This window comes from Podarcis tiliguerta (assembly GCF_965153285.1).
Source record: "Podarcis tiliguerta genome assembly, chromosome: 6".
Lineage (NCBI taxonomy): Eukaryota > Metazoa > Chordata > Lepidosauria > Squamata > Lacertidae > Podarcis > Podarcis tiliguerta.
In genome coordinates, this window is record NC_139539.1 from 30,646,660 (window position 1) to 30,658,967 (window position 12,308).

The window sequence follows — 12,308 nt, forward strand, 5'->3', positions numbered from 1 at the left end:
GGAAGAAATCACTGAAATAAAGGTCAACACAATGGGAAAGGAATGCAGTTGAGTGGTAGATAATATGTGTTGCATCTGGAAGATATTTAATTCAACTCTCAGCATTTTCAATTAGAAGAAAGTAAGTAATCTCAGGTAGCAAAACTGAAAAAGATAGTTCTGACCAAGACCCTGGAGATCCACTTCAAGTCACAGAGTAAAATCATACTGGCCAATGTCACAGTGGCTAATGACAAACAAAGTATTAGCCACTGCTAACCCATAGTTTGTTTTAAACTGTGGCTTAACTGTGAATGCACCTTGTGTGCCTTCGCATCGTGGGTGCCATGCATCACACAAACAAAACTTAGTATGGTTTGCCACACTGCACAACCCTGGAATATGATTGCTTATTTCAAATAAACTACAAGAGGTAAGCTAACGGTAAGTTGTATTTCTGGTTTATTTCTGGCATACCGCTCATTGATTTCTTTGGGGGGGGGGTGCAACACGACAAGCCATATTATGGCTTTTTTGTGCCATGCATGACACCCACAGGATAAATCCTTGCAAGGGGTAGAAAGCACATTCACAGTTAAGTCATAGTGGTGGGAAGTAAATGCTTTGTTTCTGTTTTTAAACTGTGGATCTGTTTTCACTGTAGCTTCCTTTGGGAGGAGGGGAGCTTACAAATTCAATAAATAAATAGTTGAAAACGAATCCTTGCTAAGCGTGAATTGTGAACTAGCTTGGTATAGCAAAGCTTTATATGTTCAGCAGCTATGTGTCTCACCTCAAATAAGGCCCCAAGCCTATTTAGATACAGAGCATATTCAGTATTTTCACAACCAAGGCTGTGGTGTAGTGGTTAAGAGTGGTGGACTCGTAATCTGGTGAACCAGGTTCGTGTCCCCGCCCCTCCACCTGCATCTGCTGGGTGACCTTGGGCCAGTCACACTTCTCTGAAGTCTCTCAGCCCCGCTCACCTCACAGAGTGCTTGTTGTGGGGGAGGAAGGGAAAGGAGAATGTTAGCCGCTTTGAGACTCCTTCGGGTAGTGATAAAGCAGGATATCAAATCCAAACTCTTCTTCTTCTTCCTCGCTCTCTAGGTAATATGGATTATTAACTTTCCTCCAGGGTGAAATCTAATGTCAGGTTCTTCTTAGAGGTGCACACTGCTTTGTTAAACCAGTGATTACAGGGCTCCTAAAGCACTTCTTTAAAAAAATTAATGTTAAATACAAGAGTCGTCAGAGGGACACCACACATGTCATACCAGCAAGCGGCACTCAGTGCCCTCTATTGCCTAACACCCCTACTATGACTTACCTAAACTGTTTTTAAACACTACAGGACTAAAACCCAGAGAGGACAAAGTTATCAGAAGGTAGTTTTGATCACTCTGCCACCTGAAAACTGACACATATTCTAAACTAGAAAGTCATTTTGCCTTGACAACATTACCCTGGGCATTATTCAGCTGTAAAGCAGGAAGGAGAGGAAGCAACCAAATCTTAATTTCTTTATTTTAAAAAAATTTAAAAATACAAAGCTTGGGCTGCAATCCTATATACACTTACCTGGGTTTTGCATCATTAAATTCAGTGGGGCTTATTTCTGAGTAGCCACGCATGTATAGGATTGTACTGGCTAACATGTGACTTGTTAGTCTTCACTCCGTAATACGGATTTTCCTGTTGCACTAAAGTTGTTCAGAAAGATTTACGATACAGGCCATTTGTTCCCTTTTGTTGGACAAGAGGCTCTAATCCTACAATTTGCTGATCTGCACAGGTGGGCAGGCTGTAGGCTAAACACAGACCAGATTAAAGAACGAGCAATATTTATAAAACATGTAAAGGGCTACTTCAAACAGAAAGATTAGGAAAACATGCATTAGTGCAGGCTCATGCCATTTTAAAAATATATATATTTATTAGGTAACAAACACTACATAGAAATAAACATTTAAAAAGCAGAGAGATACAAGTTATTGCTGAGAGGCTTACACAGCTATTGTTTGGCTATTATCTAGGTAGCTAGCTAGCTATTACGTATTAGTTGTTGTTGTTGTTGTTGTAGTAGTAGTAATAGTGGTAGCAGCAGCAGTATTTCAACAATACATATACTGCTTAATTACAGTCATCTCTAAGCAATGTACAGGAGACGCAATAAAATAAGTCTACAAATGAATTAAAACTATAAAATGACAACTTAATTAAAAAGCCTGCTGAAATAAAAAGTCTTCAGTAAATGAAGTACAACAGGGAGAGGGCCTTTCTGACCTCAACTGGAAGGGAATGCCACAAAATTGGGCCCATAATACTGAACACATAGCTCTTTGTGGATATGGGCCCTGCATCTGAGCCGTGGGGGACAACTAACAGTGACTCCTGCAAAGACCTCAGGGATTAAGCTGGGATATAACAAATCACGTGGTTCCTGAGGTATCCTGGATCCAAGTTATTAAGGGCTCTGTAAGTTAATACAATAACGAGTTATAGCTGGCCTAGTAGTGTATGGGCAGCCAGTGGAAGCTTTTTAGCACTGGAGTTATGTGCTGGTGATAGCCTGTTCCCATCAACAGTCTAGTTGCAACATTTTGCACCAGCTGGAGCCTCCAGACCAGGTCCAAGGGTAGCTCAACTTAGGACACATTGCAACAACCAAGTCTTGAGGTTACCAATGCATGAATCACTGTGGCCAGACTATCCCTGCCCAATAAGGGCTGTAGTTGGCATACCAGCCATAGTTGCAAAAAGGCATTCATAGCCACTGAGGCTACCCAAGCTTCCAGTGACAAAAATAGTCTCAAGAACACACCACAACTCCAAACTTGTTCATTCAGAGAGAGTACAACCCCATCCAGACAGGCAACTGGAAAATTCCCCGGACACACCAACCCACAGTGCCTGTGTCTTCGCAGGATTCATCCTCAACTTTCTGGTCAACTCCACCACTGTGCCCACACAACAGTCCAGATCATGTGCAGCCTCTCGTGACTCAGATGTTACAGAGAAGTAGAACTGTGTGTCACCATTGTTCTGGTGACACTTTGCCCCCAAACTCCAAATGACCACACACAATGGCTTCACACAGATGTTGAGCAGACTGTACCCTCTGGGACACCATAGTGCAATGAGCATGGGGCTGAAACACAGTTTCCCAATGCTGCTCTCTGGATATGACCCTGTAAGTAGTAGCAGAACTACTATAGAACAGCACCCCCAATTTCCATCCCACAGAGACGGTCCAGAAGGATACCATGGTGAACGGTATTAAAAGATCAAGAAGCAAGAGTTGCATTCCTCCTGTCCTGCTCTCAATATAGGTCATTCACCAGAGCAACAAAGGATGATTCAGTCCCAAAACTGCACCTGACTGAAACGGATCTAATTGAGTCATATTCTCCAGGAAATGCTGCGGCCTTCTCAGCCACCACTATTTCCACCACCATATGAAAAAAGGGGGTACTTGCAACCAGATGGTAGTTGTTATAATAAACCATAGATTCTGAAGTGGGCATCTTCAGGAGTGTTTAACAGCAGCAGGCAGCTTTCCACTGTGTAAAGTTGTGCTCACCACACCCTGGATCTATCCAGTTAACACCCCCCCAACAACTGGCTTTCACCAGCCAGGATGGACAGAGGTCAAGCGTGCAAGAAGCCAACTGCATCACTGCATGAAACCTGTCCACATCACTGGGCTGCATAATCCAAAATTGATCCCACAGAGCATGGGAACACACTGTATTGGATACCTCAGCTGGAACTGCAACAACAATATTTAAGACACTATGGGACTGAGCAACTTTATCCTCAAGTGTCATGAAACTGGTCACAGCATGCTGCCAAGTGCTCCAGAGGCCTATCCACTACTTCTAGTACAATGAGAATACAGAACAAGAAGAGGAGAACAACTTGCTTTTTATCTAAGTTTTTAAAATCTCTGCTCTTTTTGTTTGGAGCAAGCAAGACCTCTGTCTCAATCTTATAAAGCTAAAATGTCTCATATGTCAACTGACTTGATGTGTCGTCTTACTGGCACATGTTACCTACCTATAGAAATCTGAATCCAACAATCTATGGCCCAAAGCTGATTCTTTTAATAACAGGAAGTATCAGAAAACTCTAAATGACCCTTGGGGTCCCTTCCAACTCTACAATTCTCTGTTTCTATAAAATCTCAAATGTACTTTCTTTAACATATGCTTACAGGTATGTCCCCATATTTTCCAATTAGTTAAACCCATTCTGAAACCTGAACATGGCCCAAATCCCCACATTCCAATAATCCACTGACATCTCAGCTCACATCACCATTTTCAGACTATCTGGATCCAAAGAATTAGACTACATTTCCCACAAATACACAGCTCAGTGAATAATAAACCAGATTGAAAGAATAGCTACCAAAGGTGCACACCAAGTCACCTCCTGGTATTAGGATAGCTGCAGCTTACTAGAAGAGAGGGACAAGGTGGCAGGGAAGTCAGTGCCGTGTGGACACACTGCTGGGAAAGTACAGTGGTCCTGGTTGTGCTTCTGCAGTGCCACCATTCCTGCTGCCTTGTTCCTCCCAATAAGCCACTCTTGACTGTAACTAAACTTGAGCTGCAATACAGGAAGAGTTTTGCAGACATATAACCTTATTAACCTCTTAGGTTCTGAAACAGATTGTAAGATGCATCCAGGAGTACTTGGGACAAAAACGGACGAAATAGATAACTACTAGATTGTAGTAAATATGTGTGTGTGTGTGTGTGCATGTTGATCTGATCAAAGCTTTTAGAAATTCATGTATTCAGTAAAATCTAGATAGCGATTAGGATTTCATATTATTTTTATTTTTAAAAAGTATGAGGAATCACCATTTTTGTTTCTTCTTCTTTTGTCCCAATAAGCCTTTACATACTGTGAATTAATAAAAGCAGTTGCTGTGATATTGACTTTGGTCTTGCTTTTAAGAACTTGTCTTCCTTTTTCCTCACACAATGCAAGTGAATACCATGGTAGTCAGGGAGGATTCTTTTCAAGGATCATTAACAACTTTGATGTAGACAGGTCACAACATATTTAAACATTGTAGCAGTTTCAAAAAACATGCGTACAAAGCATGTCATTATCTACACTGTTTTACACATGGAGAGGCTCACTCTACAACACTGATCTCTGACTTTTCTATATTTATGGTACACCTTCTGGAAGCTTCACTTTTAACCTATTTTTTTTAAAATAATAATAAGATGACCCCTTCAAACAGAACTGTTGGCTCAGAACCAGCAGCTCAAACATTTCAATGAAGACATAATTTTCAAAATGTCAAATGGTGAAACCAATCTAGACATACAAATCACAGCAGTTTATCCTGAATTTAAGAGCTGTAGATATATGACATTGCCGAATCCCTCCAAAGAATGTACATGTCTCCAAGCAGAGTAAAAACAGTACATATTTGGTTTTCAATGTTTCCAAGAAAATGCTCCTATTCAAGTACACGACCTTCACTTTTATCTTGGAAGTAATAGTTCTACATGGGAGTGGGTTACAAAAGAAACAAAAGCACGCTAGCATAAAAGGTAAAAAAAAAAGTACAAAAAGATAAAAGGGTATATCCAAAAGAAGTGCACAAAGACCTTTCTAGTACAAACAGTTTGGATCAACATGTTTACATTGAGGTTTCAATCTTGTGCACACTTACTAAGGAGCAAGTCACATGGAAGTAAGTCCCAAAGCCTATATGCCCAGAAATAAACTGCACTTCTGCGCTAAACAGCAGTCCCCCATGTCACACTTGGAAACTAGTTTGAGACACACACTATTGATTGCCATATACTGTATTTCCTCTGTGTGAGTGTGGTGACTGTTCTTCAGAGAAAAATGCCAAAGGCATATTGGGCATGAACTCTTTAATTTAGGCAGTTCTTTGGATCATAGCCCTATGTTGTAGAACAGTGGCTCCCAAACATTTCCTCCATGGACCAGTGGAGAACTGCCAACAATCTTGGCAGACCACTTAATTTTTCTACCCAAGGTAGAATGCTGTATGATTTTAAATTTGTTTTTATTACTTCCATTGCATTTTACTATATCACAATTTAATTCCATAAAATAAAATTTAAAATACAACAAGATTCCTGCATTGCAGGCGGTTGGACTAGACAACCCTTGTGGTCCCTTCCGATTATACAATTCCATGAATAAATAATAAAATACAATGCAAGAAACAAAAGAAGCAATAAAAATACATTTAAAAATCAACAAGAATATTTACTGCGGACCACAGTTTGGGAACCCTTGTTGTAAAACAATTTACTTCTCCGTGTTTTCAAAAAAGTTGTGATCTGTAAGTGTACACTATCAAGTAAGGATATACTAATGATAAAAAAATGAGTAATGGTATATATTTTATTGGTCCAGCAACTTCTGTTGATATAATAGTATGTGCACACATACAAGCTATATTTTTGTGTGTCTATACTACATACAAATCAGAAAGTACAACTACAAACACATGCACACTTATAAAAATAGAATCCATTCCATTAAAAAGTATCAGGTTGCCTATTTTGCATTCCATATTCTGGCACCAACAGTGCAAAGCTGCCTACATCACAGAAGAGAGGCTTGGAAGGTCAGTGGCTGATCAGCCAAACAAAATAGCCTCCTGACTAGAATTGCTAGATCTGTATACAGTACTAACCTATTCATGGATCCCAGCATAGGTTAAAAGAACCAAATGGGTGCCTGTCCCAGTCAATACGTAAGATACACCTTTTCTGAGTGCATGATCAGTCCCTATAGAAGCAACACTACTGTTCATAAACATGTGCATGGATTGCATGCATCTATACTATGTCCCACTGCAGTTTGGAACCCACGACGCCGTACATACATTCCCACATGCCAAGTATGCAGATGGGAAATGGAGTCCCAGTGAGCAGAAGGGGTTTGGTGACATCCTACTGCATATGTCAGCCACGGCATACTTGGGCTCTGTAGTAACCCTAAACACATGTGATTTCTAAAAGTACCCACTCAAGATCACAATGCAGATCCGTTAACCTTCAGCTCCCTTTGTCACGCTCACAACCAGCGTGGTCAACTTAACTTAGTTATGCAAAGGTGATCTTTCCAGCGCTTTTCCGCCCACGGTTCTGGATGAAGCAGAAATTGCAATCCTTGTTAGCTACTGGAAGTATGGCTGGCACCCGGAGGCGAGAGTCATTACAGTACTTGCAAGTGTGCAAGGCTGCAGTCTCAAGCATGATGCACCAGCGCATCATCATACATTCTTCGCCTATAAGACTATATGCCCCCACCGAAGCAGCCACCGACATAGCGCGGTAATCCGCCGCCGCCTAAAGCCACTCACTCCCACGATAAGTCGACCAAAAACCAGAACATGTGAAAATGCACCATGCCACCTTCGTGTGGGGACACTTAGCCGGTCTGTGCCGAGGCGGGGGGCGGATTAAACTTCATTTCCAGCAGGGTCGCGCAACTATTCTTTCACCACAATCCCAATATTTTCCCCTCCGCCGCCGCCGCCTCCCGCCCATTGTCCCGCTCCCCTTCCCCCAGTTTTAGGAAATTCCCTCAGGAGCCCAAAGCCGACTAAGAGGAGCTCCCGAAGAGCGCCAAGTGCCCTTTCGCCGTTCATACCCCCCCAAACGGGACGCCCAAAAGTTCCCGCACACTTTTCTTTCCTCCCCTCAGCCGCGCGCTCGCCGGGGAAAGGAGCGCGGAATGGCGGCGGAGGCTTCTCCATACTTTTCCCTGCGTCTGGGGCCCAGCCCTGCGCCCCACCCAGCGCAACAGGTAGGGAGGCGAGCGGTCGGACAGGGGATCCCCTCCGTCCCGAAGTTGCTGGCTGGGATCCGACGGCCGCACTCACCTTTCCGCCATGTCCTCCGCTCGGGCCGCGCCGCCCGGGCTTCCCTCCTTGTGCCCCTCCGGCTGAGCGAAGGCTGCTGCTGCTCCTGAGCGAGTAGGGATCAGGATGTGAAACCCGATCCCGCCTGCTGCCGCCGCCGCCGCTGCTGCCCCTCCCGGCTTCCCGTGGAGCGGAGGGACCCCGCTCTCCAGTCCCTCTGGTGGGGAAAGCCAGCTCAGGCCTGGTAGTGAAATCTGGAAAGGAAAGCGGACCTGGGATTAAACATTAGCGAGGGGCCGCGGGAGTTTAGTGGGCTAAAAGCGCTTGTTGCTCCTTTCCCGAGTCGGCGAAGCTTTATAGACGCGGCAGCAGACGGTCGGTTCTCTTCCCCGTCAATCGAAGGTCACGCTTTTCAGCACTACATGCCCAAATTAAAACCACCTCATCTTGCAAACCGTTTTAATAACCACTTTTTTTCCTAAGAGGTAGCTGAAGAGGAAATATTTCATTTATTTTTGCTCTTTCAGAGCATGTTTGTTTTATTTTATCCGTTTTAATGATTGCCTAGACAAGCAAGCGGTAATGGTTATTCTGGATTAATAAGAAGCAAAATGTCTTTATGCACAGCTATTCTGCTACATACATTAGCAAAGAAGAGGTATTCATGGTTCCGTGATCACAAACAAGGATTAGGCATGAACTAAGTTTGGGAAATGTAACTTTGGGGATATCTTTATAACTTGGTTCAGTATTGCCTCCTTTTTACTTCAGATTAGATTATCCAAACCACTTGATTCGATTCTTGCAGTCTTTAACATAGAGGGTGGGTGGGTGGGAATCTCAACATTCGTATCCCTATAAATAGAATAAATATAAAAGGATAGTTGAAGTAATTTTGGGGATACCAAATCTACATTAAATGATCCACAGTAAAATTATCCTAACTTCTCAGGTATACTCTGCGCTATCAACATTACAGTTCCCATATGAGGAATATGGAAAGCTATTTCACTTTACTGTTTTGAACATTAAGATTCATGTCAGAAAATATATGCACAAAATAATGTGTATGTGATGGTATAAAAAAGGTAAGTACCACTTTGATGGCAATATATTGTCACACTTAAGGAAAACATCTAATAAGAATATATATGTGAGACATACCTTTGCTTTATATAGTATGGAACTTTCTTTATAGAAACTTAATAGAATTATGTCACTGTGAAATTAGGATATTTCATACAGTTTATTGGGAACTCTTAACATAAAAGAATTTTCTTCCTTAGAATTATGTGTATTATTTCCTTATGAACAGCCTAATAAGTGTTCCCCAATTAGTTTTCTGCCAGAACACTGCTCATCAAGCAACAGGGCTGTCATGCTTGGAAACAGGTGAAATAAAGTATTCATTGTGTTCTATGGTTTATGGGATACAGAGCACCATATACTGTGTTCTATTGCAATAAAGCATATCTGCATTACTGATATGAAAGGAGAGTGCTGTGTGTGGAAACCCCAATGGGACATTTATTGAGACTCATTAAACCACAATAATTCAGGCCAGCATCCTATTCTCACTAACAAGGTCTAATGGCCTTGAACAAGTCACTTGACAGCCAACTTTCTTCCTTAGGAAAGCATGCCAATTATTGTGGACTTCTTTCAAATATAATGCAATTGCAGCCCCTGGTGGCAGCTCTTTCCAATTAAATTACAACTCTAGTTAGCCTGGCATTATATTTTTTCGTGTCAGTAAAAACTTGTAACTAACTTTGGCATATTCTGCATAAGAAACTTTGAGATCCATATACTTTGATAAACTGAACCCCTCAAATATTTATTCCCATTTTGGGAGACTCACTAGAATTGTTTTTCAGGGGCTTTGAAACAGAATGCTATAAATAATATCTTTGTTCAAGCATGCAGTTAACAGTATCTCAAACAGCATAGATCACAATCCTGTAGATTGACACATACAAATATTTAAGCCCCAATATTACAGTTGTACCATATACACCGGTGGGGGACATGCTGTGCTCCTTCTGTGGTAGTTTGTCCACCTTTGGTTTCCACCCTGCACTCAGCTCTCGCCTGTAGCTCCTACAAGCTGCCAGCTTCCATAGTGGCCCACCCCCAGGTAATGGTTTGACTGGCCGGCTAAACCAGGTGAGAGTAGTCAATGGGTCTCAAACCCTCAGTGAGTTAGGGATCTCCCTGCATGCAAAGACAAGGTGCAGCAGATTGCAGTGGACTTGACCAATAGTGGGTTCAACTGTCAATAACATGGTTTCTACTTGTGCTGTAGAGGGGAGGGATAGATGGGGCCCGGAAAGGTAGCCCATTTAGGGCAAGGAAACACTGATCCTAAACCTCTGCTGCCTTGTGGGATATCTTCAGGAGAAGAAAAGGCTAAGGAGTAAACCTTACACAAATCTGGACCAGAGTCCCTAAGACAGTTGGATGGTGTTTTGTACACTGCCTTTTGTCAACTCCTGCAGCCAAGCTGGTGACAGACACATTGCTCTGCCTTCCTTTGCACATCAGCAAGGCTGAGAGGGCGGGTGTTATCATCTGAGCAGGCCAAGACCTCCATGCACACTGCCTAGGCTTGTGTCCCAAGGAGCTCACGCTGGTGCTGCTAATGCAGCTGTTTGACTTCTTTCTTAGAGGAACATTCCACTGTCTCTCTAGACAGATTGATGCCAACAATTATTCTCTGACGAGCAGCTTCTGAGAGAAAGCGATCCCAGGTGAGCTTGCATTTGGTGCCAAATTTAAAAGATGACAACTTGCAGAGGTGTGCTTTCTAATGGTCCTCGTTGGTCCTTTGAAATTGCAGCTTTACCTGTCCAACCTGACCTGATATCAGATGTGGTGACAGATGTAGGAAAGGTTGGTGTGACTGGGGAAACATGGTATTGTGGGCCAAATTAGGATTTCTGGTGGGATTAATATTGTCTTCAGGCCAGAAATTCACCATGCCTGTAAGAGGATAAGGTGTACATGTACCAACATGTAGCATTGTTACCAGACCCATCAAGTGTCCCTATTTTCCAGGGACATCCCTGATTTAGAGAAGCTGTCCTGGTTTCTGATTTGATCCCAGAATGTCCCACTTTTCCTTAGGATGTCCCTATTTTCACCAGAGAAATATTGGAGAGTATGGAGTTATTTGTCCTCCAAGCCATCTGAAGGCAATCCTGTAGGAAAGTTTTTTTTTAATGTTTAATGATTTATTTATGCTTTTATATTTGTTGGAAGCTGCTCAGAGTGCTGGGGCAACCCAATAAGATGTGTGGTGTATAAAAAATAAAATTAGCATTATGGAATGGGACGTCCTTATTTTCATCAGAGAAATGTTGGAGAGTATGTGTTGCTGGAAGAGCTCCAGTACTTAGTTGCTTTTGAAAAATGAAATAGCTAGTTTATAAACTTTGTTGAGGTTCTCAGTGCTGTTGTGCTTTTTTTGGATATCATGTGTATTCTTTGCTTTTTAGTGGTACACTTTGTGCTTTGGTAAATTATTTATCAGGACTTAGAGGAGTCATATTGTGAAATCCTTTTGAATCATTGGGTACTATCTTATGTGCAACGAACTGTAAACAACTCAACCAGGACATTCTTTAAACTATGTCTGCCTAGATTTGGTTAATAATTTTAAACTGTTTCCCCTCTGTGTGAGAGGTTTTGTTTTTTAAACCCTCTGGAATAGGCAAGGAAGGAGAAAAAATGATTCCTTCAAGAGCTGGAAAGGTATGGTTTATTTTAAAGAGAAGATAGAATTGTGTTACACAGTTCTGCATGTTAAATAATTCAGGTTTCCCCCTAAATGCCTCTTAAAAGCCCACAAAGGGGAAAACAGCTTATTAGGGTAGTTATCATACAGGAGAGTACAAGCCGTTCAAATGAAAATGACATATTCTTATAGCTGCCAAAGCTCCAGAGTACAAGCCGTCCAAATGAAAATGACATATTCTTATAGCTGCCAAAGCGCCCTATGCTTTGTCTCTTAATTCATAAATCTCTTCCTCTGGATAACTTGTGCATACACCAACACAGGATGATATAAAACTGCTTAAAGCAGCTTTGCTTCAGACAGATCCTTGTTGTGTCTCCTGTTCCCCTACAGCTTACCCTGTTTAATTAAAAACCTCCACAATCTGTCCAGGGATGCTACCCTCCCAGGGATAGAGCCATTTCTTAGGGATGAGCTTGGCCAGCTGCTACCTGGCCTATGTTGAAGTCAAGAGCCAAGAGACTGGTTAACTTGTTGTAAATAAAAATATGCCCTTTTCCCTTATGGGGTATCCAAGAGCCCATATAGAGTCCTTACATAGGTTCCCTATTGGTAGGAGAAAATAACAGAGGCCAACCAGAGAATATTGAGAAGCAAGGCAGCTAGTAAGCCTGATCTTTATTGATCTGTTGCAACAGGGTACTGCCCTCACACGCA

At 42.2% G+C, this 12,308-nt stretch overlaps 1 protein-coding gene across 7 annotated transcripts in view; it reads right to left on the reverse strand.

The window, feature by feature from the left end:
- LOC310679175 (rho GTPase-activating protein 39-like) overlaps window positions 1-8,102 on the reverse strand; it is an 81,403-nt gene extending 73,301 nt beyond the window's left edge. For 2 of the 7 annotated variants that reach the window (XM_083443974.1, XM_083443976.1), the window contains exons 1-2: window positions 7,877-8,100; window positions 4,393-4,593 (exon numbers count right to left, since the gene is read on the reverse strand). Coding sequence is in view for 3 of the 7 variants with exons in the window: in XM_083443970.1 (XP_083300096.1) it covers window positions 1,561-1,637 (77 nt within the window). In the remaining 4 variants the exon portion in view is untranslated. Of the gene's footprint in view, window positions 1-1,560; window positions 1,791-2,883; window positions 3,209-4,392; window positions 4,594-7,876 lie in introns of those variants that run through there. The other 5 variants (XM_083443972.1, XM_083443975.1, XM_083443970.1 and 2 more) reach the window with 4 other exon arrangements.
- Window positions 8,103-12,308: the final 4,206 nt, after the last annotated feature.